The sequence below is a fragment of the Pristiophorus japonicus genome, chromosome 18, assembly GCF_044704955.1.
Source record: "Pristiophorus japonicus isolate sPriJap1 chromosome 18, sPriJap1.hap1, whole genome shotgun sequence".
Taxonomy (NCBI): domain Eukaryota; kingdom Metazoa; phylum Chordata; class Chondrichthyes; family Pristiophoridae; genus Pristiophorus; species Pristiophorus japonicus.
The window spans coordinates 83,515,099-83,541,336 of NC_091994.1; the positions used below are offsets into that span (position 1 = coordinate 83,515,099).

Here is a 26,238-nt window from a genome sequence, read left to right on the forward strand (position 1 = left end):
GAGAATGCGAGTATGACTGTTTCTGTGTTCACCCAATGTAGGAACAGTAATAGGCCATTCAGCCCCTTGACTCTGTTCCGCCATTCAATGAGATCATGGCTGATCTGCATCTTAACTCCGTCCACCTACCATCCTTTAATACCCAAGGCTAGCAAAAATCTATTGATTTCAGATTTAAAATGATTAATTGAGCTAGGTTGGGCTGGAATTAAACTCTGGTCACAAAGGTGAAAAGTCAACGTTTTTAAACTTCCTGCACTACGCAGATTTTTCTCCAGAATGTCAGAGCAAAACTCGCAGAGAACACAGTTAAGTTAATTTGCAAATATGAAATTCAACATTGCATTGTATAATTGAATTGGTCTATTTGTAATAATGCACATTCAGGACGATGCTGCAATCCAGCACTCCCAGCAGGGGGTGGTGTTTGCAGGGAGCGCATCTCGGGAAGTCACGGGCATGAAGCCCATGATTCTCCATCATTAAAATGAATAACTAGATGTGTCTCTCGATTTCCCCAAGGTGCACTCGCTTGTTGGATCATGGAATCACCCTTTTTTTTGGCTTTGTGTAGGACAATTTTATGTAAAAAAAAATGAGTTGTTCACTTAACAGGAGCATGTTATATTGAACTGCCTCACAATGACCAAAATGGGAAATGTACTGCTTAGTGTTTAACTGAGCTGTACACATCAGGAAAGCCCCAGATTTAATCGGAAGTCTGTCCTGAATTAGTTGCTTTCAGCTGGAGTAGTGGTGGGGTGGGGCAGGGAGAGGTTGGGACATAACATCAGTCAACATTTTGTTCCCAATCTCTCATGGAAATGGACAACGTCAGGCTATGTTATGATCCCCTGCATGGTTGACGAACCTGCGGCCATTCATTGTTGAGGTTTACATATGAAAAATGACTGAGCAAGATACCCAAGGATGGCTAGCACCCATGGAATGGTAACCCAACATAAGTCAGCACATTCGGGAGACAATAGTTGGGAAGGCTGGATTTGAAAAAAGTAAATTAACAAGATGAAAAACTATACTTATAACAATCATTAACTTCTCTCATTTTTATTTCAGACTCTGCTGCCATCGCCTCTGGTTCAGGGTGAGTATTATATTTGTCAGATTCTTTTATTCAATGTAATTATTTGAAATGTTAAGTAAACGTTTTTACTTTACTAAACTGGGGAAAGTTCAAATATTTATTTTCTTATTCCGGAGATGAGGGGGTTGACTTGTGAAGATAGGTTGAGTGGGTTGGGCCCATACTCATTGGAGTTCAGAAGAATGAGAGGTGATCTTATCGAAACATATAAGATAATGCGGGGGCTCGACATGATGGATGCAGAGAGGATATTTCCACTCATAGGGGAAACTAAAACTAGGGGACATAGCCTTAGAATAAGCGGCCGCCCATTTAAAACTGAGATGAGGAGGAATTTCTTCTCAGAGGGTTGTGAATCTTTGGAATTCTCTGCCCCAGAGAGCTGTGGAGGCTGGGTCATTGAATATATTTAAGGCGGAGATAGATAGATTTTTGAGTGATAAGGGAATAAAGGGTTATGGGGAGCGGGCAGGGAAATGGAGCTGAGTCCCTGATCAGATCAGCCATGATCGTATTAAATGGCGGAGCAGGCTCGAGGGGCCTCCTATTTCTTATGTTCTTATTTGTTCTCGGGTTGTGGGCAATGCTGGTAATGCTGCATTTATTGCCTGTCCTTAGTTGCCCTAAGAGGTGACTATGGGCCTTTCTTTGTTGGTAATGCTGTTTCCACAATGGTACTAGGGCGGGAATTCTAGGATAGTGACCCAGCAACAATGAAGGATCAGCGTCACATGCCTAAATCAGGATGCTGACCGGGAGGAGAACTTGGAAGTGCTAGTGTTCCTCTGACATTGGTGCTGTTGTACTTTTTGGTGGTAGAGGTTGTGGGGTAGGAAGTTGCTGTCAAAGTAACATTGTGGAGTGCATCCTGTGGATAGTAAATACTGTTACCACAATGCATCAGTAATGGAGGGGGCATGAATATCAAGTGAACTGTTCTATGCTAGACGGTGTTGAGCTTCTTGAGCGACGTTGCACCTGCACCCATCCAGATTAGTGATGAGTAGTTCATCGCACTCCTGACCTGTGCCTTGTAGATGGTGGAGGGAATTTGAAGGATCATAACGTGAGTCACTCGTTGCAGAGTTTTCCCTGTTTTTGTAACCACAGTGTGGTAGGGTAAGTACATTTAAGTTTTTGGCCAATGCCGATTCTTCCCAATATGTTGATGGTGGGGGATTTAGTGATGGTGGTGGTGTTGTGGGTCGGGGTTGGAGGCTGGGCTTTTTCTTGTTGGAAATGACCATTGCCTGGCACTTATATAGCACAAATATTGCCTGTCTTTTGTCAGGCCAAGCCTGGATATTGTTAAGTCCTCCTGCAGACTGGCACGGGTCAGAAGAGTTGTGAATGGAGCTGAATTCTGTGAAATGATCAGCAAACAGCTACGCTCCTGGCCTTATAATGGTGAATGATGCTATTTAAATGCAAGTTCACTCTCTCTTTCTTATGGCGCAGCCCCACCACTGACAAAGGAGTTAGATGAGGTCCTTACTGCTAGGGGGATCAAGGGGTATGGCGAGAAAGCAGGAATGGGGTACTGAAGTTGAATGTTCAGCCATGAACTCATTGAATGGCGGTGCAGGCTAGAAGGGCCGAATGGCCTACTCCTGCACCTATTTTCTATGTTTCTATGTTTGTGGTGGTGAGTCCTGGCTTCACACTGGAAAGTTATCGTATGACAAGCTACAGACCTGCTTGGACCAGCCCCATTGATATTGGGCTGAGCTTTCGCAGAGGATGCAAGTGGAGATGCTTTTTAAAAACTATTTTAGTTTACTTACCTTTTACCCCGCCTCCCTTTAAAGGAGCTGAGGGGAGTTCACTTTGTCATTTTCTGACAGAGGTATATTGTCAGAAAATGACAAAGGGGTTTTGGAAATCACTCCCATTTTCCATGAATCTCAAGTGTTAAAGAAATACGAGTGCTGTCAGTGCTGCACAGGGAAGCCCTTAATAGTGTGTCTGGACTGGGAGAACTCAGTACGATAATTCTGTAACAAAACAAAAGAACTAAGAGAAATAACTCTTAACATTCCCCCTTCAGTGCAGCAAACAACACCCAAAACACAGGGGTCACTACCGTTGCTTACTGGGAGAAATGATTACAGTACTTCCTACCAGTTCAACATTTGAATGCATGGCTGAACATCAGTGGGGAATTTATCAAGATTCATTGCACTGCCTCCGACGCAACCTCATTCGATTTCACCTTGGAATTCCTTATCCGTTTGAGCCTCAGTCAGTAAAGTTGGGCAGCTGGGCCCTGAGTGTGGGGCGGAGCGCTACGGGAGGCGTTACACACCTCTCTTAGGGCGCTAGGCCGGCTGAGCTTGGGTAAATCCCGAGCTAAACAGCCAGCCTGGGAGCGCTGTGAGAGGCCTAGGGAAAAAAAACACTAAAAACATTTCCAATACATTGGCCACACCACCACAATATAAATCGTAAAAAACAAAATAAAAGAAGAAACAATCACACTTACTTGAGGTGTGCATTACTTACCCCACTGCAGCCGGTATAGGTCGGACTGGCCGTTTTCACAGGCGGTCTCAGCAGGGCGGGCGGGAGTATAAAAGCGAGCCGGCTTTGCAACCAGGGGCATTGCACACTGGCTCGCCTCTTCAGGGTGGAAACTGGCCCCTAAAATCCCGGCGGAACACTGGAAGCTGGCTGCCCGTCCAGGAGAGCTCACCGCCGCCATTGCCGACTCCTCCGGGGTGAAAACAGAGGCAGACAGCACCGGAAAATCCAATCCTATCTAGGCTTTTAAAAGCTAAGTTTGGCGTCATCTAATCATTACTTCTAGATTAATGTCACCTTATGGTATTTTTTCCAAGCAGCATTCTTTTAATGCCAGCATTACCCTATTTAAGATAAAATACCGATTCGAAAATATATCCTTCCCTTTGTAACTTTGGTGGGGGCTTGTTCCTTCACCTAGGTTACTCAATTTAAAAATAAAAAAGTATATTGTCAGTTAAAAAAACAGCATTGGCCTTGTTGATGAACACTATGTGACCACCTTCAAACAACTCTGTTTGATTGACCAGCCTTCTGGAAAGTGAGCAATTGTCGTCTTTTGCTCCTTTAAGGGAAACCAAAGACCTGAGCCCAAAGCCTGTTGCACAGGCCTTCTTGAATGCATCGACCTCCAATAAGGAAATAAGAATCCAATGTGATGGTCTGTGTAATTCATTCATCAGTAAAGTCCCGAGATGGTTTGACAACTGGATTTAAGCACACCAACAAAGATTGGGCATTCCTTCACTTAAAATAATCCGCTTTCATATTCGCTTCGCATAAAATCAAATTTAGGAATACAGAGAGAATTCACTTGGAAAAGTGAGAATTTATTTGGTATTTCCCATGATATATGTTGACTGTGAAGAAATTTACAGACTACCCAGAAGCTATGAAGAATCAAGAAATTAGGACAATGGTTATTTATTTTCTGATGTTCATATGTCTCAGATCAGAGAAAAGATGTTCCATTTCTGAAGGGTGACTTGACAGAAGAATGCTTTCAGAATGTCATTTAAGTAAATGAACATTGAGAAAAACAAATACATGAGGAGAAACCAAAGGAACTTTGTCCACTGTATTCATGTATCGTTAAGGACATAAGCAGGCAGTAATAACTTAAATGGTATCTCTGTACTTAGTACTTACCATCCTTAAGCTGGTTTGGAATCTCATAAGAAAATAATAGCATAATAACAGAAGGGATGTGTCATATCTTGGAGAGCACACAACACACAACCTGTAAGATGGCTGCCGGTTCCGGAATCTTCTGACCTGCTGGTCAGGTGACCTGCTCTTTATTAAACAGCACTAGCTGCAGTAACACAGGCATCCACAGTGTGGAGCTACAGACATTACACTTCTCCCTCCTTAATGAAGAGTTATTATAACAAACAATCATCATACATAACTTGCATGGTTATACATGACAAAAGATATGGCCTTATTTTGCCATATTTACAAATCAAGCTTAACCACTTGTTTTCTGTTTCAAAGAGGATACCTTCGCTCTCGAACAGAACCTTCCAAACATGGTGTCGAATTTAAACTCATTCGAGGCTGATCCTGAGGGAAGTTTTCCTCCAAGGGATGCCCTTGATTTCCATTTGAACTCTCTCTAACTTCAGACTGTTTGTTTTCCAGACTCGGACTCAGACATTCTCTTGGATTTGTTTCCAGTACATTGGATGTAGGATATGCTACTGGTGTATCAAAACTATCTGATGAGTCAGAAATAATTGAATCACTGCCACCTTCAACTACTTCCATGTCTGTGGGTAAAATATGATCAATGTGAACAAACCTAACCTGTCCATTATCAAACATCTTGACCAAATATGTGCGAGGACCACATATCTTCACCACGCTTCCTGGTAACCACTTTACCCATTTATGGTGATGGTTCTTCACTCTCACCTTCTGATTTAATTTCACACTTCTCTCTTTTACTCTACCTCTATCATGATTCTCTTTCTGAATTAATTGTGTCTCTTCTACGGACTGTGCCAAGTTTGGTTTTAACAACGAAAATCTGGTTCGTGGCTGTCGTTTGAAAAACAACTCTGCTGATGTTCTACCAGTAGTTGTGTGAGGAGTATTACGATACCTTATTGGAAAATTAGCCAATTTATGGTCCAATGACAACTGTCGTTTCTTTGGATTTGGATCCAACATTTGTTTTATGAGGGCACGTTTTACAATTTGTACAGTGCGCTCTGCTGCACCATTCGAAGCAGGATGGTATGGTGGAACCTTGGTATGTTTCACACCATTTTTGCTCATGAACTGTGCAAATTCTTCTGAACGAAATTGTGGTCCATTATCCAAAACAATTTCTTCTAGGAGGCCAAATGAAGAAAATAATCTTCGCAAAATGTCTAATGTTTTACTTGTTATTTTCCACATTGGAAATACCTCGACCCACTTCGAATGGCTATCAATCACAATGAACAATTGTTGTCTTTCCAGTTCAGCAAAATCAATATGTAGCCTTTGCCACACCCTGGGAGGCCATTTCATGGCTGTAATGGTACTGATGTGGTTGATTGCTTACCAATTGACATGTCGTCCACTGACTGACGATGTACTCTATATCTTTATCAAGATCTGGCCACCATAAGTAACTGCGTGCAAAACTCTTGGTCAAGCACATTCCCAGATGCTGATAATGGAGGTCTCCTAATAATTTAGACCTGAATTTATTTGTTATAACCACTCTTGCACCCCACATGATACAATCTTTATCGGCTGATAATTCATTCCTACAAATGAAGAATGGATGAATATATTTGTCTGGTACCTGGTTTGGCCATCCGGTTGCAATATAATCATAAACCTTTGACATAACTGGGTCACGTTTGGTTGCTCTCCCAATCTCTTCGGCTGTGACTGGCAGTTCATCATTGTATGAAAAATGGAACACCTCTTCCCTATCGGGTGTAACTTGTGATGGGGAAGGCAATCTAGACATGGCATCAGCATTACTGTGATCAGCTAATCATCTGTATTCAATCTCATATGTATATGCTGACAAAATCAAAGCCCATCTCTGCATTCGGGCTGCAGCCAATGTTGGAATTGGGGACTTTGGATGGAGGATTGCTGTCAGGGGCTTATGGTCCGTAACGAGAGCAAACTTATGACCATACAAGTATTTGGTGGAATTTCTTGACCCCAAAAATTAATGCCAAAGCTTCCCTTTCGATTTGCATAATTACGCTCACTGGCACTGAGAGTGCATGAAGCAAAAGCAATTGGTCTCTCCTCCCCACTATGTAATACATGAGAGATTATTGCCCCAACTCCATACGGAGAGGCATCACATGCTAGCTTGATCTCCTGAGATACGTCATAGTGAACTAACATGGTGCTCTCTACCAAGTTGCTTTTACACTCCTTGAATGCCGTATCGCATTCTTTGACCACTTCCAATGGACCTGTTTTTCAATAGGTCATTTGGTGGATGTAATGCTGTAGCCAAATTTGATAGGAACTTCCCATAATAGTTCAAAAGACCCAAAAATGATCGAAGTTCAGTGACATTCTTGGGAGTGTATGCATTTCTGATTGCATCCAGTTTTTCTTGGTTGGATGTAAACCATCTTTGTCTACTCTGTACCCTAAGTACTCCACTGAGTACTTTGAAATAACTCATACTTGCGAGCAGCCACTCGTACTCTGTGCTTCTCTAGCCGTTTGATATGTTGTTATGAATTTGCCTATTTGGTGCTGAAATTAGTATGTCATCTAAATAACATATTACCCCTTCAATACCTTGCAAAATCTGGTTCATTACCCCTCGGAATATGGCAGGAGGGGAAGACACTCCAAATGGTAGCCTATTAAATTGATAAAGGCCTAGATGAGTATTTACAGTCAAGCATGACTTGGACTCCTCATCTAGTTCAAGTGATAAGTAGGCATTCGTCAGATCCAACTTTGAGAAAATCTGACCCCCTGTCAGTGTTGTGAACAAATCTTCTATATTTGGCAATGTATTGGGGACATTACCCTCTAGAACCTGGTTTACGGTTACTTTATAATCACCACACAATCTTACCGTACTATCGGACTTAGGTACGACAACAATGGGTGGAGCCCAATACATCGATCTATCTTAGAAATAATGTTCTCAGTCTCTAGTCTTTTGAGTTCTTGCTCAACTTTCTCCTTGAGTGCATATTGTACGGAACGTGGCTTGCAGTAAACTGATCTAGCGTCCTTCTGTACCCTGACACTCGCCTTGAAGCCTTGGATCGGACTGCCCGTTTCGCAGAACACCTTCGGATAATTCTTGATGACATCATCCTTTGACGCAAATCTCGTTTCAACACCAAAAATCTCACTCCAATCCAGCTTCAATGAACCCAACCAATTTCTTCCTAGTAAGGCAGACTTGTTTCCTGCCACTACTATTAGAGGCATGCTCTGAACTTGATCCTTGTATTTCACCGGTACGGTGATACGACCTACCACAAGAATGTTCTCTCTCGAGTAGCCTTGCAGCTCTATCTTGGCTTTCTCCAATGGGAAATCTCGCAATTTAGATAGCAACTCCAGTACTACACTCACGGATGCACCAGTGTCGATTTCCATGGGTATCTTGAATCCTGCAACATCTATGTGGATTATGATACTTTTCGAATTGCCGTCCTTAACCTCGTGCTCCTGATGACGTTTAACTCTAATATCTCCTCGTCCTGTTGTTGTTCTTCCATGCTATGTAGTCTCTGGGGATTTCTACTCATAGCTTTGAAAGCTGGTTTACCCTTCAGTCGGCATGCCTTCGCAAGTTGCCCAGTTTTCCTGCAGATGAAACACTCTGCCTTCACTTATGGACAACTTTGAGCAATGTGTTGTCCCAGGCACCAATAGCAGGACATCAATGCTCTGTTCCCATTTCCAGTTTCTGAGACTTTGGGGCCCCATCGCCTTTTACTTTGAACCTGCAGGCGCTTCATCTTGGTTGTCTGATGACTGAAATTAGTATGAAATTCTTGGGAATATTGGTTGGCTATGCTCATTGACTGAGCTGTCTGACAAGCTAAATCAAAAGTCAAATTAGGCGTCGTCAATAACTTTCTTCTGATTGCATCATTTTTCATCCCACAAACAAAGCGGTCTCGCAATGCTCGGTTCTGAAAAGTCTCCGAAATTACAGTGAATAGATAGCTATTTTCATGCTACAATGTACTCACTGATATTTTCTTCGGCCTTCTGATTTCGTATTCCAAAACGATAACTTTCAGCAATTTCTAACGGAACAGGACTGTAATGTTGTTCTAACTTAGTTAGAATCTGTTTCAGCGTTGTATCCTTTGGCTTGTCAGGCACAAGCAAATTTATCAGCGTTTCATACAACTCGAGCCTTGCCTCAGTTAAGAATATAGCTCTTTTTTGTTCCAACACTGCCCGGTCATTGTCTTCATTACCGGGAATTTCGAATTATGTGCAGTGAAAAACATTTCTAACTGATCCACATACGCTCTGACACTTTCACTGTCGCATTGAAATTCCTCCAAATGCCCTATAACTCCCATAGGGGCAGCCATTTTGACTCTGGCAGTTTAACCAAGTGTGCTCATAATTTACCTCAGATTTGTAGATGTTTCCAAAAACAGAGAAGCTCTCAAAGTTTGTTTGTCGACTGGCTAAATCCTTCACCAACAAAAATTTCAGCTTTGTATTATCCGATTACATCCCATTCTCGTCGCCAAATGTCATATCTTTGGAGAGCACACAACACACAACCTGTATGATGGCTGTTGGTTCCGGAATCTTCTGACCTGCTGGTCAGGTGACCTGCTCTTTATTAAATAGTACTAGCTGCAGTAACACAGGCGTCCACAGTGTGGAGCTACAGACATTACAGGATGTTGCAATAATCCTTAGCATCATTCTTTAAATTAAAGAAGGAAAATTCCACCTATGATTGGTATCTAGTCACCTGTACTGAATGTGTGTGGGTGGGCAAGGACAAGACTGTTGTGATTCACTCCTGTAGTCAAGTAGCTTACTCACACTTGCTGTCAAGTCTTATATATGATTAATGCCCAAAGTGAGCTGGAGTGCCTGCAGAGTTAACACTTTCAGGAAAGGAGTGAAAGAGACCAAAAAAACTAAGTATTTTTCAGAACAGTAAAAGACTATTAAGCTCAAAAATCTCATTGTTTTTTGATGGATCAGCTCTTCCTACTCAACTTCTCACCATATCCCTCAGTCCTTTATTGTTCTGAAAATTTATCTAATTGTTTCTAGAGTTTTTGTACTACATTCCTTCCATGATAAATTATTCCACAACTCTATTACCTTTAGGATGAAAAAGTTCTACCTGACTTTTCTTCCAACTCTCATCTTCCTGCGATTTAAACCCTTTATCGTCATGAACAATTTGCCTGAAATCAACTTTGTCAATCCCCATCGTAATATTGGGAACTTTAATTCAGTCACCTCAAAGTCTCATCTTTTATAAAGAAAACCAGCTCAACTTCTTTAACCTTTCTTCAGAACTTACATTTCTAATATACACAATCATCTTTGCTGGTCACCTCTGACCTTCTTGAGTCATTGAAGAGATTTACTTTAAAAGTAAAAGAGGTTTATTACTACCATCACTCGAAGGGCCACAATGTTCATTCTGAAGAACAAAATCATTATGTTTAATGCAAGCTAATATTGAACAGAGCAGAACAGCCTGGAGGAGAAGGACATTCCAATGTGTCTGGCTGGAGTGATTATTTTATTATGTTTAGAACTACCAGATGTTAAGAGTCAAGTGTTAGTTTGGCTCAATTCTTGCCTCTGAGTCAGAACTTTGTGGGTTGAAGCCTCACTATATACTGGAGTATATAATCATGATTGGGATTTAAGCACATTACTGAAGGAATGCTGCTTTGAGGGCGGTACTGTCTTTTGAATGGGACATTAAACTGAGGTTCTGACTGCTTGCTCAGGTGGATATAAAACACTTCATTTCCCCAAACAAAGAAATACAGGAAATTCTCCCTGTGTTCTGGCCAACATTCCTCCATCAACGACTACCACTAAAAACAGAGTAACTTCTTAGTCACCTGCTTTTTGTGAGACCTTACTGTGTGCAAGTTAGCTGCCATGTTTGCCAACTTAACAACGGTGACTACACTTCAAAAATAATCCATTGGTTGTAAAGTGTTTTAAGATGTCTGAGGACATAAGATGCTACAAATGGAAATTCATACCTTTGTGTGTCAAAGCAACTGAAACTCTATGGAAGATAAAGTTAAAGGATGCTCTGAGAAATAATGGCAGGAGATGGTGCAACAAATCTAATTTCTGATACAGGGAGGACGAGTTTGTAAGGTAGAATATTGCAGTAACCCACAAAATTTCTTTGGATTAGGTTGTCCCTAAACCAGTTGGTGCCTCACCTGTTAGCCTGGTAGGTGTGGCTGTGGGAGTAGTTGTTCTACCTCTCTGCTTAGTTGCAGCATTGGATCATGTTGATTGAGGATTGGCCTGTTACTATGAATTAAAACTAGAATTATAAACATTCCACTTTGTGCCAACAAAACAAAGTGTTGGTTGCTGCACAGACACCTGAAACCTATTTCCATTGAGAACAAACTTTACTGCAAAACATTTGGGATAATAAAGGATAACCATTAGATGATTATGACGTGGAGATGATCGGAACAATCCTTCGGGTCATGGAGGTAGCTGGTATATAAAAGGTAAACATTATCTGGAGCAATTCAAAATTCTGGTGATGAAATTGCACACTGCAAATGAACTCATTTATTTGACAGATTTTGAGCGTGTCTGACTGAACACCTCGAGCATCATCACAAACAGAAACACCATGCAGGGAGAAGGATGAGTTGTAGGGCAGTTTAGGCTGAAGGCTGCTGTTATCCATTCAGACAAAAATATGATCCCTACCATTTAAAATGTCGATGTTTAAAATGGGCAGCTACTTACATTGGCCAAAAAGCAGAAACCGTTTGTATTAACATCAATTTCAAAGTTGCCAGTCTTAAGTGCTCCATTTATTTTGTTCAGAAACAGCTGAACGGCTACGATAGCATAGGTTATATTACTGGACGTTCAGCCAACATCCCAGACTCCTCCATCACCAGCCTTGTGTATGTTCTTTCCTACCGGCAGGACAGACCCACCTGAGGTGGTGGCACAGTGGTATACAGTCTGGAGGGAGTGGCCCTTGGAGTCCTCAACATTGACTCTGAATCCCATGAAGTCTCATGGCATCAGGTCAAACATGGGCAAGGAAACCTCCTGCTGATTACCACCAACTGCCCTCCCTCAGCTGATGAATCAATACTCAGAACAGATCTAGCAGCTCAAAACTGGGCATCCATGACGTGCTGCCATCAGCAGTAGCAAAATTGTGTTCCACCCACAATCTGTAACCTCAAGGCCCGGCATATACCTCACTCTACCATTAGCATCAAGCCAGGGGACCAACCCTGGTTCAATGAGGAGTGTCGAAGAGCATGCCAGGAGCAGGATCAGGCGTACCTAAAAATTAGGTGCCAACTTGTTGAAGCTACAACACAGGACTACAAGCATGCTAAACAACGGAAGCAGTAGGCTTCTGACAGAGCTAAGCGTTCCCACAATCAACAGATAAGATCAAAGCTCTGAAGTCCTGCCACATTCAGTTGTGAATGGCGGTGGACAATTAAACAACTAATGTGAGGAGCCCATCATATGAGTACAAAAGATAAGGCTGAAGAATTCGCAACCATTGTCAGAAGCGCCAAGTGGATAATCCATCTCGACCTCCTTCTAAGGTCCCCACCATCACAGAGGCCAGTCTCCAGCCAATTCAATTAATTCCATGTGATATCAAGAAATGGCTGAGCGCGCTGGATACAACATCCCGGCTTTAGTGCTGGAGATTTGTGCTCCAGAACTAGCTGCAACTCTAGCCAAGCTGTTCCAGTACAGCTACAAAAGTGGCACCTACTCGACAATGTGGAAAACTGCCCAGGTATGCCCTGTGCACAAAAAGCAGGACAATCCAATCCAGCCAATTACCGCCCCATTAGGCTACTCTCAATCTTCAGCAAAGTGTCACAGTGTTATCAAGCGGCACTTACTCACCAATATCCTGCTTACTGATGCTCAATTTGGGTTCCGTCAGGACCACTTGGATGCAGTCCTCATTACAGCCTTGATCCAAAAGTGGACAAAAGAGCTGAATTCCAGAGGTGAGGTGAGAGTGACTGTCCTTGGCAACATTTCACCAAGTGTGGCATCAAGGAGCCCTATTAACATTGAAGTCAATGGGAATCAAGAGGAAAACTCTCCACTGGCTGGAGTCATACCTAGCACAAAGAAGGATGGTTGCGGTGGTTGGAGGCGAATCATCAAAGCCCCACGACATCACTGCAGGAGTTCCTCACGGCAGTGTCCTATACCCAACCATCTTCAGCTGCTTCATCAATGACCTTTCCTCCGTCATAAAGTCAGAAGTGGGGATGTGCACAGTGTTTGGTTCTATTCCCAACTCCTCAGATAATGAAGCAGTCCATGCCCACATGTAGCAAGACCTGAACAACATTCAGGCTTGGGCTGATAAGTGGCAAGTAAAATTCACGCCACATAAGTGCCAGGCAAAGACTTTCTCAAACAGAAAAGAATCTAACCACCAGCCATTAACAGACAATGACATTACCATCATCGAATCCCCTACTATCAACATCTTGCGGTCACCATTGACCAGAAACTTAACTAGACCAACCAGATCAATACGGTGGCAACAAGAGCAGGTCAGAGGTTGGGTATTCTGTGGCAAGTGACTCACATCCTGACTCCCCAAAGCCTTTCCATCACCTATAAGGCACAAGTCAGGTGTGTGATGGAATACTCTCCACTTGCCTGGATGAGTGCACACTAACAACACTCAAGAAGCTCGACACCATCCAGGACAAAGCAGCCCACTTGATTGGCACCCCGTCCACCACCTTCAACATTCACTCCCTCCACCACCAGCGCACCGTGGCTGCAGTGTGTACCATCTACAAGATGCACTGCAGCAACTCGCTGAGGCTTCTTCGACAGCATCTTCCAAATCCGCGACCTCTACCACCTAGAAGGACAAGGGTAGCAGGCGCATGGGATCACCATCACCTGCAAGTTCCCCTCCAAGTTACACACCGGGCTGACTTGGAAATATATCGCCAATCCTTTATCATCACTCGTTCAAAATCCTGGAACTCCCTCCCTAACAGCACTGTGGGAGTACTGACACCACACAGACTGCAGCGGTTCAAGAAGGAGGCTCACCACCACCTTCTCAAGGGCAATTAGGGATGGGTAATAAATGCCGGTCTTGCCAGCGACACCAGCATCCCATGAATGAATTTTTTAAAAAGCTGTTTACTCACAGTTCGCACCTCGTTAAGATGCACCGAAGCAAGAACAAACATAAGTAAATACCACCTTTTAAGATCCAAGGACTTTTGTCTACTTAAACCCTTCTAATCCATTATAAGTGGTGTGGGATTACAGTTTGTACTAAGTGCACACTGCAGTACCAAATATGACTTCAATATTGAACTGCAGTATATCATCATCATAGGCAGTCCCTCGGAATCGAGGAAGACTTGCTTCCACTGTTAACATGAGTTCTTAGGTGGCTGTACAGTCCAATATGAGAACTACAGTCTCTGTCACAGGTGGGACAGATAGTCATTGAGGGAAGGGGTGGGTGGGACTGGTTTGCTGCACACTCTTTCCACTGTCTGCGCTTGATTTCTGCATGCTCTCGGCGACAAGACTCGAGGTGCTCAGCGCCTTCCCGGACACACTTCCTCCACTTTGGGCGATCTTTGGCCAGGGATCCCAGGTGTCAGTGGGGATGTTCCACTTTATCAGGGAGGCTTTGAGGGTGTCCTTGTAATGTTTCCTCTGCCCACCTTTGGCTCGTTTGCCGTGAAGGAGTTCCGAGTAGAGCGCTTGCTTTGGGAGTCTTGTGTCTGGCATGCAAACAGTGTGGCCTGCCCAGCGGAGCTGATCGAGTGTGGTCAGTGCTTCAATGCTGGGGATGTTGACCTGGTCGAGGATGCTAATGTTGGTGCGTCTGTCCTCCCAGGGGATTTGTAGGATCTTGCCGTATATAGTAGTCTACTGTCATAGCACTCCCCTGTTGTACCGGCCATCATGTACCGTGGGCAAATAGTGTTTGCACGAACACGCACGCTATAAACTGTGGGGACTGTAATCTCTTTATGTTTTTATCCCTTCTCCAAGTTTCTCCTCTATCCACTCCCCGGAAAGTATCAACATCCTCACCGAGCAGTGTTGCCAGGTTCATCATTCAAGTGGCCATTGTTCATGAGTGAGCCTAGACAGTAATTATTAGTGGGATATTGAACTGTGGAAGACATTATAGGCAAGCCCAATCCTGTGTTCATTGGCATTCATACACATACACGTCCAGCAGAGGTTATTGGGTCACGGTTAGGAGCAGGGACCTTAGTCTAATTGTCTTTGATTCCCAAACCTTGCCTCAGTTGGGATCAGCTAACTCAGCACAGACTGGGGATGTAAGTTGGGACCATCCTGCTATATAATCTTCTTAGACAGTAATTTTGATATTAACACGGAGACTGGATCGGAGCTGGGTGGGGCGATAGCAGGCGACAAACACGCAAGATTGTTGGACGTGTGGGAATGTCCAATGACAACACGGGTGCCTCATTATAATTTAACTTCGGGTTTCTCGTCTCCACTGCGCGTGAGCGGGCGTGGTGCGAACCAGCATGACGTGATTCCACCTCGACTATTGAAAGGCCCACTTCACAGATGCAGTGGTGGAGGAGGTTTGGAGGTTTGTGAATTGTGCTTGTTGTCCAGTAAAGTGGATTGAGAAAAATGGAAGCAAGGAGGGCAAAGGCTGTGGCCAGATTCAACGCGGCGTCCCTGGACACACTACTGGGTGCAGTAAGGGTGAGGAAAGCGATCGTGTTTCCGAGCAATTGAAAAAACAACCTGGCACAACAAAGAAGGTGTGGTTGGAGGTGAGCAGCAGGACCATTATTATGAGGCCTTGGATCCAGACCAGGAAGCGTTTTAATGACCTGAACAGCAATGTGATTGGCTGCTCTGGCATTGGGCGCCCCTATCTTCCTCTTCCTCCTCGCTACGGCAATCCTCATCAGATTAAGAGTGCTGAGCAGCTTGTTCCTCCTGCACTTCTAGTATTTGTTGCTGCACTATATTGTGCAGAACAAAGCACACCACGATTATCCTGGAGACCCTCGCTGCTGAGTACTGAAGGGCACCTCCAGACCTGTCCAGGCATCTGAAGTGCAATTTGAGCATGCCGATGATCCATCTGGTGGTCATATGGCTCGCGTTGTGCCTCTGGTGTCCATCGATGGGCTTCCTCAGAGATGTCATCAGCAAGATTTGAAGGGGTTATCCTTTGTCTCCCAGCAGTCACCCTTTAAGGCTGGTTCCAGGTGTGAACAGGTCAGGGATGTTGAACTGCCGCAGAATGGAAGCTTCATGGCAGTTCCCAGGGAATCTAGTGCAGATCTACATGACCCTTTTTTGTGGTTGCACAGTAGCTGAACATTAGAAACATTATAGAAACATAGAAATTTATTTCGCAGAAGGAGGCCATTTCGGCCCATCGTGTCCGCGCCGGCCGACAATGAGCCACACGGCCCTCGGTCAGCAGCCCTAAAGGTTACATATTAACCTATGAACAATGAACAATGGCAGAAAGGTAAAGAGCACCCAGCCCAACCAGTCTGCCCCACACAACTGCGACACCCCTTACACTAAAACATTCTACACTCCACCCCAACCAGAGCCATGTGATCTCCCGGGAGAGGCAAAAACCAGATAAAAACCCAGGCCAATTTAGGGAAAATAAATCCGGGAAAATTCCTCTCCGACCCATCCAGGCGATCATTGATGGAATGAAAATGCTTGCGATTGACGAATGCTCCTGGTTGATCTGGGAGTGCTCGGATTGCCATGTGTGTGCAGTTGATAGCGCCCTGAACCGATGGGAAGCCAGCCAGAGACGCAAATCTGAGTGCCCACTCATTCTGGCTATTGTCGTCACTGGGGACGTTTACACGGTCAACAATCTATCCATTACCGGCCTTATGTATTTATATGCATCCGACTGTGAGACCCTCGCTATGTCTCAGGTAGAGCCCTGACCAGAATCAGAGGCAAAGAAATTGAGGGCTTTGGTGACTTGCACAGCCAGCGGTAATGCATGGCTTCCAGGTCCAGCAGGTAGCAGGTCTTCTTCTCGGAGGCTGCAGATGTCTGCATCCACCTGACGTGACAATCTCGGCCTTCGGAAGCAATGCTCCTCCGAGAGGTGAAGGAAGTTGTGCTTGTCTGCAGACCCAGTCAGGTGGCTAGTTCCTCCTGCGACCTCGACCTCTCTGTTACTCCCTTCTCTGCTGGCCATCTGCAGCTCCCCCCACAGCACACCATTGCTGCTGCTGATTCTCATTCTCTTCCTCATTGGAAGTTCAATCAAAAGCAGCCACGGCACCATCCATCCCGATGTTCTCTGTGTGAACACCTCCACACTGTACAAATATGCCTTTCACAAGTACTCTCGCCAAACCGTCTCCCCGGAGGGAACTGCGGAAGCAGCTGTGAACACTGAACCTTTATTCACATCTGGCCTCCTGACCTTTAAACAACCCGATAAAGACCTGCTCAATCTTGCCTCCAGTTCACTGATAAGTTTCCCGACCCACAGTTACAGCATTATCGGAGCCTGATTTAAATATGTTAATCACCCTAACAACGGAAACATGCGTGGTGGGTTAGGGGCGCTTGACACACATTTGGCGATTGGTGAAGCTAATGACTGGAGGGAAATTTTCTTACTCATCTATCAATACTTTAGCAACAGGGTTAGGTTAAACAAAACTTACACATTCTGGAATGTTTAAGAATGCACTCCTCGTAAAAGCTGCTCCTTACTAATATTTGGCCTGTATCTGTAAACACAAGAGGATGAGTGCTTCACCCTGACGGGTGTGTCTGGTAGGCCTCATTGAAACTGATGTGTAAGAACAAAGCAATTTTGATTGTAAGGGTCCCACATGAAATGGTTTTGAGGCAATCCCAACCCAATGGGCATGGACAGACAACACAAAATTGGCGTAGAGATGCCGCAAGATGGCTTGTGTGGGAACTGGAAACGCAGAAGGAACACTTTTCTAAGTGCGGGTTAGTTGAGGTACATTATTGGAATAGAGCAAAGAGGGCTTTTCTCTGCACCTGACCGTGCAATACCCTGCCTGGGAGTGCCTGAAGGGGCAATGTGGGTTGAAATTTACCCGACATCAGAGCTGTGCTGTACCTGATCTGAATCTCCATAGCAAGGTTTACTCTGCATGGTCAAAATAATGGAAAACGCTTTCACTCCCCACTCCTCTCACCTCCAGTGTGAATATCAGCTAGTAATGCAAGACCACCTTAAGGTAATCTCACACCTCTCTGGTTTAGCATCAGTACAACTGCGACATCAGTACAATTGCACAAAGCGGACCGTAAAAAGGAACTTCATTTTTCATGTTGTTAGTGCATGTGAAAAGCTGATTCAATAATCTTAATTGGATGCATGTAAGCCTTCCATATTCCATCAGAGGATGGTTCAGTGGCAAAAGTATAATTTGGCTCTACTTACCTATGTTGCTCTAAGCATGTACCAGTTTCAAACTGGTACCTGCAGTATAAATGCACCTTAGTCAGTGACAATGCAATGTATTAATATTCACTATTCAAAAGAGAGATGATTGTGGTAAATTCTATTACTAATATATAAGGGAAAATGGGAATGATATCAAAGAGTTAATCCCTTTGCTAGTACAAATAATCTGCATGTGACTTCTGACTCGTAGGTATGTCTCATCACTGTAGGACTCGCTCCGCCCCAGCAACAATAAGAAACACAGGAACTTAACTCCTTGTGCCAGATTGGTTTGTTAGCACCAAGCCGGTGTGCGTGACTGCATTCATGGAAGCGATTTTTAAAGAAACATTTTTTGCGGAGAAAGGGTTAGAGGAGAAACACCGAGCGAGATTGTGTGCGTGTATGTGAGAGAGAGGGAGAACGGGAGGCGGAGTTTTAATTCTTTCCTAACACTATGAACTGCGGGCGTGAAGCCTGCAACAGGTATGTGGTTAGTGTTTGTTGTTTCTCTGACTGTTGGTGGTGGTAGTTCAAATTACCAAATATGGGGTCCCACAGCGGAGTGATCATATCTTGAATATCGTGGCTATGCTGTAGACGTACGTTAATTACGGTTCATTCAAATCTATCATGTGACTAATGCAAAGCCACTTATCAGGAAGGATCTCAGGTTTAGTAAGGTGGGTTTTAAAATTAAAAGATAATTTCCTTTTATTTTTCTCTCGCCTTTTAGTTTACTTCCTTTCCTTTCTCATGAACACACTTAGCTCCTGCAATTTACTATTGCTCAAGTGTCTCTATGAATAAGATATTAACCCTTTGAATGCAGCATTTTCTTTCTGGTGTACAGTAACAATTGCACTTTCAAGGTATTCCATTTTTCTCCCCTCCCCTCCCTTGAAGGCATAAGCTCATGGTTATGGTTCCACGGATACCAGCCACCCTCCATTACTTCCCACCCCAGTGACCATTCTTCATTTGTGAAGGGAGACAATGATCGATGACAGGCTAGTCTCCTTTGGGGTCTCTTCTCTTAGGCAGTTCCCTGGAGTCGAGGATGACTTGCTTCCACACTAAAATGAGTTCGAAGGTGACTGATGAGACCAATGCGGGATCTACAGTCTCTGTCACAGGTGGTTGAAGGGATGGGTGGGTACGGCGCTTGGGTTGTTGTGCGCTCCTTCTGCTGTTTGTACTTGGCTTCCACATGCTCCCGGTGAAGAGACTCGAGGTGTTCGGCGCCTTCTCGGATGCTTCTCCACTTTGAGCAGTCTTGGGCCAGAGATTCCCAAGAGTCGGTAGGGATGGTACATTTTTTCAAGGAGGCTTTGAGGGTGTCCTTGAAGCATTTTCTCTGCCCTCTTGGGGCTTGCCTGCTGTGACGTAGCTCGGAGTACAGCGCTTGTTTTGGGAGTCTACTATCGGGTATGTGGACAATGTGGCCCGTCCATCGGACCTGATTGAGTGTGGTCAATGCCTCGATGCTGGAGATGTTGGCCTGAGAGAGAACGCTGACGTTGGTGTGCCTATCCTGCCAATTAATTTGCAGGATTTTGCAGAGGCAGCGTTTGTAGTATTTCTCCAGTGCTTTGAGGTGTCTACTGTACATAGTCCATGTCTCTGAAGCATATAGGAGAGCGGGTATCACCACTGCTCTGTAGACCATGATCTTGGTGCTGGGTTTGCGATCCTGTCTTCGAACACACTTTTCTTCAGGCGGCCGAAGGCTGCACTGGCCCATTGAAGGCAGTATTGGACTTCGTCATCGATGTCTGTTCTTGCTGATAGTAGGCTCCCAAGGTATGGGAAGTGGTCCACATTGTCCAAGGTCTCGTCATGGATCTTGATAATCGGGGAGCAGTACTGTGTGGCGGGGGCAGGTTGGTAGAGAACCTTTGTCTTACTGATGTTTAATGTAAGGTCCAGACTCTCATATGCTTCAATGAAGGTTTCAACGATCGTTTGGAGTTCGGCCTTTGAGTGTGCACAATCGCAAGCGTCATCTGCATATTGTAATTCAATGACAGAGGTTGGAACAACCTTGGATCTGGACTGGAGGCGTCGGAGGTTGAACAATTTCCCATTCGCCCTGCAGATTAACTCCACTCCAGCTTGTTAAAGGTGAGATGAAGTATTGCGGAGAGGAAGATTAAAAAGAGCGTTGGTGCGATGACATAGCCTTGCTTAACCCCGGTCTGCACTTGTATTGGGTCTGTGGTGGATCTGTTGGTAAGAATCACGGCTTGCATGTCATCGTGAAGCAGGTGGAGGATGATGACAAATTTTTGAGGACAGACAAATTTGAGAAGGACACTCCATAATCCCTCATGGATGACAGAGTCGAAGGCCTTTGTGAGGTCAAAGAAAGCCATGTACAGAGGTTGATGTTGCTCCCTACATTTTTCTTGGATTTGTTGAGTGGTGAAGATCATGTCTGTTGTGCCCCTTATGGATGGAATGCGGATTGCGATTCTGGGAGGAGCTGTTTAGTCACTGGGAGGCAGATGATTGAGGAGGATTCTTCGATGATTTTCCCTGTGGCAGACAGCAGGGAAACTCCTCTGCAGTTACCGCAAACGGACTTGTCACCTTTCTTGAAAATGGTCACGATTACAGCATCTCTGAGATCCCCTGGCATGCTCTCCTCCTTCCAGATAAGAGAGATGAGATCATGGATTCACGCCAAGAGGACTTCTCCGCCATGCTTTAGTACTTCGGTGGGGATTCCGTCTGCTCATGAGGCCTTGTTATTTTTCAGTTGCCGGATGTCCTTTTCAACCTCATGCCAGGCTAGGATTGTGCTGAGGTGGTAACTGGTAGCAAGCTGTGGGATGGAGTCAAGGACACTCGCATCAAAGACAGAGTCTTGGTTAAGGAGATCCTCGAAGTGCTCCTTCCAGCGGGCACTGGCTGTCTCCCTGTCCTTGATGAGCACCTCTCCGTTCTTGGCTGTCAGTGGGATAGGACCTTGAGTGCTTGGGCCGTAGGTGATCTTGACTGCGCAAAACAATCCACGCACATCATGATTGTCAGCTAGTTGCTGGATCTCCTGCGCTTTTTCCACCCACCATCTGTTCTTTAGCTCCTTTGTGTGCAGCATTGCTGAGTACAATCCTGTTCGCATCTGACCACCAAATATTTGCACTTGCCAGTGGAGTTGCTTGATAGCAAGCAGAAAAGAGAATATTTGCCCGTTTCCCTTACCTAGCCCAAGGATCCTGAGGTTGTGCCACTGCCTCCACCCCAGCTGAAATAAGTTAATTTAGCACAGACTGGGGATCGAACCGTGGACCTTCCTGGACTGTATAGTTCAGTACGACACTAAGCATTGCACTTATGAACTGACTATTTCTGCGCATACCTGAAACAATATGACGGATTGCTGTCGAACTTTATCAAAACAATCTGCCCAATCGGCTGTCAGTAACTGTCAGGGGACAGCTGATCCCCTCAATGCCTGCCCCGACCAAGCAGCAGTCCACCTACCATCAAGGGCGTTACTCAGTGCTGAGCTTGCAGCCAACATCTCGCCGTAAGCAACTATGTTCATACAGCAGTGCCTGGTTTCCAGTCGTCTTGGACCCCCTTGCCACTGGACCAAGACCTTGCTCAGCTAAGCCCATGTGGTGATCGGTGTGCAACGACCACCCCATGTTAAAAGAACTCACGCACAGGCATTTTCCACTCATTTAATATGAAGTTTGGGACCTGGAACATCAGGACCCTAATGGACAACTCCAACAGTGACAGGCCGGAGCACCGCACTGCCATAGTTGCCCGGGAGATTAGACTCTTTGACATCAACATCGCCGCCCTAAGCGAGACCTGGCGGGCGGGGAAGACCAGCTTAAAGAACATGGTGGAGGTTATACCTTTTTCTGGAAAGGAAAACCAGAGGAAGAACGCCGCCTTCATGGAGTCGGCTGCCTCAAAGACTACCCCTGCGGGATTAACGAATGCCTGATGATCCTTCGCCTTACCCTATCCTGGAACCAATGCACCACAGCCATCAGTGCATACGCCCCAACACTCGATGCAACGGACGAGACTAAAGAGGGTTTCTATTCCAACCTCGAGACATTCCTGTCCTGCATCCCCAAGGACACCAAATTGATCCTCCTAGGAGACTTTAATGCTAGGGTCAGCAAAGACACAGCCCTCTGGGGAGGTGTAATTGGCAGAGAGGGGGTGGGGAAATCCAACTCCAACGGCACCCTACTCCTGACAAAATGTCTAGAACATGAAACTCCTCATCACCAACACCCTGTTCCGCCAGAGGGACAAATACAAGGTATTGTGGCAACACCCCCGTTCCAAACACTGGCACCTGCTGGACTATGTCATCGTCCGAGCCAAGGATCGCAAGGATGTGCGCATCACTCGCGCCATGACAGGAGCTGATGACTGCTGGACAGACCATCGCCTAATCTGATCCATCTTCAATATTAACATAGCCCCAAAGCAGAGGGGACAGCAGAAGCAGTGGCGCAAAAAAAATTAATGCCGGGGCACTTAAAGATCCAACTAAGAGAGCCCTATACAGCCAGCGCCTCACAGCCAATCTGGCGTGCCTTGATGGCCCTGAGATGGTCAATGCCCGCAGCACTTGGTCTGCCCTCCAGGTCTCCATAACCAGTGCCTGTCAAAAGACACTTGGTTACTCAACCAGAAAACACCAGGACTGGTTTGATGAAAACGATCAGGAGATACAAGAACTAATAGACCGTAAGCGCAAAGCATTTTTGAGCCTCAAGCAACAGCCAAACTCGGGTGCTACAAAGCAACGTTACAGACGGCTCAAGGCTGAGGTCCAACAAAAAACCCGGGACCTAAAGAACAGGTGGTGGATGGAGAAAGCGCAGGTGATACAACAACTAGCCGACAGCCACGACATACGAGGATTCTTCACTGCAGTCAAGGCCACCTACAGTCCAAACTTCCAAGGCCCCACCCCACTCCTGGCAAAGAATGGGGAAACACTCATCAAGGACACCGAGGCCATCAGGGCCCACTGGAAAGAGCACTTTGAAGATCTCCTCAATCGGGACTCTGCCTTTGACTCGAGTGTTCTCAACTCCATCCCGCAGCATGTGACCTGCCACCACCTCAGTGAGACTCCAACGCTGCAAGAAGTTGGCAAAGCCATAAAACAGCTCAAGAACAACAAGGCTACGGGTGCGGATGGAATTCCTGCTGAGGTGCTAAAATATGGCGGAGAGGCGTTGTTGGCGCGGATACATGACCTCATCTCTCTCATTTGGGGGGAGGAGAGCATGCCGGGAGATCTCAGAGATGCAGTGATCGTGTCCATTTTTAAAAAGGGGAACAAATTCGACTGTGGAAACTATAGGGGAATCTCCCTACTATCAACCACTGGGAAGGTTATCGCTAGAGTCCTCCTCAACCGTCTTCTCCCTGTGTCCGAGGAGCTCCTCCCAGAGTCACAGTGCAGATTTCGTCGGGGAACAACGTACATGATCTTTGCAGAGCAAAGTGGAAACATGCCAAAGTTCACCAATGTTTTCGCTCATGAGAAATTACCTCAGTAAACGTGTGATGTTGTGCACCCATTCTAATACAAGAAATGTTGCCTGTCAGTCACATGTCTAGTAAAAGAATATTCCAGTGTTGGATTTTGCACTATCTGTACCTGCACTTTGAACTTCTGGAGGGAACAGGGCAGAGATATTTATTAAGGAGGAGTGAAATATTTTTTTGAATTTAAGTTTAACCTTCAGAATTCAGAGATTATCCCACCTTACTCCATTCAGTATTCTGTGTATAAAACAGGGGAGGGCATAAAATTCCTGTCTTCTAATTTGTAGTAAAAAAAAAGTCGATCTAAGGTTTAAGCGAGAACACCAGCTTATAGTCATAACAACATTTGCTATAATCTGTGACTGCAGTAATTCACCCCCACAGATGGGCTTTGATGTGTCCCATTCTGTGAGCTGCTTTAGGTGGGGCTGCCAATCTTCTGGGAAATCCCTTGAATTCAAGAGATCATAAGTGCAGTTCTGGTATTACAGGGCCCAAGTTTCGGCCTCAGTTGCTCCTGATTTTTTGGAGCAACTGGTGTAGAACGGAGTATCTTAGAAATTCAAATTATCGCCATTTAGCTTGCTCCAGTTCTAGTCAGTTAGAACAGTTTCACTTTGGAACAGAATTTTTTTTTCAAAAGGGGGCGTGTCCGGCCACTTACGCCTGTTTTCAAAGTTTCGTCAGTGAAAACTTACTCCAAACTAACTTACAATGGAGTAAGTGAAGATTTATGTACGCTCGAAAAAACCTTGTCTACACTTTAGAAAATCAGGCGTAGGTTACAAATCAGGCGTAGGGAATGGGGGTGGGGGGGGGTTTAAAGGGAAGTTTACAAACATTAAACACTTCAGTTTTACAAATAAAGAGCCATCATCAATAATAAATGATAAAAACATCAATAAATCAACCAATAAATCAATCAAAAAAATTAATAAGAAATAATTTTTTAAAAAATCAATAAATAAAACATTTTCTACTTACCGACTGCAGCACTGGGAGCCCTCCAATAGCGTGCTGGGATGCCCCCCCCCCCCCCACCCCCGCAGTCTGTCTGTCTGTTTGTCTCTCACTCTTTGTCAGTGTCTGTGTTTCTGACAGCGAGGGGTGGGGGAGGAGGGGGGTAGAGGGAGAGAGGGGGGGCAGGGGGTGGGGAGGGAGGGAGGCAGAGGCGGGGGAGGGATGGGGAGAAGGGGGAGGGGGGAGAGAAATGGGGGAGGAGAAGGGGACGGGGGGAGGAGAAGGGGAATGGGGGGAGGAGGAGAAGGGGGAGGGGGGGAGGAGGAGAAGGGGGAGGGGGAGGAGGAGAAGGGGAAGGGGGGGAGAGGAGAAGGGGAAAGAGAAGGGGGGGAGAAGGGGAAGGAGAGGGGGGGAAAGGAGAAGGGGGGGAAAAGAGAAGTGGGGGGAAGGAGAAGTGGGGGGGAAAGGAGAAGGGGGCGGCGGCGGGGGAAAGGAGAAGGGGGGGAGGGGAGGCTGAACGGGCCGGGCCCAAGACTTCGGGCAGGGCCCGTCCCCAGCACCAGATTCACAGTTAGGTGGCATTGGGTCGGGTCGGGTCCGGGGTCCGGGGTCGGGAGCGCGGGTCGGGTCGGGGGGAGCGCGGGTCGGAGTCGGGGGGACGGAGGTCGGTTGGTTCGGTTCGGGTCGGGGGGGTGGGGGGTGGAAGGAGGTCAGGTTGGGTCGGGTCCGGTCCGGATCGGGGGGTGGGGGGGTCGGGAGCGCGGGTCGGGTCGGGAGGGCGGTGGGAGGGAGGGAGTTTCGGGTCGGGGGGAGGGGGAGGGAGGGAGAGGGAGGTCAGGTCGGGTGGGGGGAGCGCGGGTCGTGTCCATCCGGGGGTCGGGTCCGGTCCGGTCCGGGGGCGGGGGAGGGTGCGGGGGGGGGGGGGAAAGCGGGAGTCGGGTCAGTGTCGGGGTCGGGTCCGGTCCGGGGGTGAGGGGGGGGGGGTCGGGAGCGCGGGTCGGGTCGGGGGGGGGGTGGTGGGAGGGAGGTCGGTTCGGTTCGGGTCGGGGGGAGGGAGGGAGAGGGAGGTCAGGTCGGGTGGGGGGGCGGGGGGGAGCGCGGGTCGGGTCGGGGGCGGGGGGGGGGGCGGGGAAGCGGGAGCCGAGTCGGGTCGGGAGGAAGCAGGAGCTGGGCGTGGGAGGCAGCCTTATGCACGCAGCCCCAGTGAGGCCATTCGGCCAGGGCTAGGGGCTGCGTGCTTCGGGCCCCTCCCACACAGTTTTGGGTGCCTGGAGCTACTGCACATGCGCACCCACTGTAGCGCGCATGTGCAGAGGTCCCGGCACTGTTTTCAGCACAGGGACCTAGCTCCGCTCCCCACAGCTCGTGCTGCACTGTGCCCGACTCAAGAGGACCAGCAGGGAGCCGGAGAATCTGTAAGTTTTTTTTAGGC

The 26,238-nt window shown here is 46.3% G+C and overlaps 1 protein-coding gene across 1 annotated transcript in view; it reads left to right on the plus strand.

The window, feature by feature from the left end:
- The window catches only part of arhgef10lb (Rho guanine nucleotide exchange factor (GEF) 10-like b), a 224,859-nt gene that overhangs the window by 75,710 nt on the left and 122,911 nt on the right, over window positions 1–26,238 (plus strand). The window contains exon 5 of the mRNA XM_070860199.1: window positions 1,078–1,105. Coding sequence (XP_070716300.1) covers window positions 1,078–1,105 — 28 coding nt within the window. The remainder of the gene's footprint in view (window positions 1–1,077; window positions 1,106–26,238) is intronic.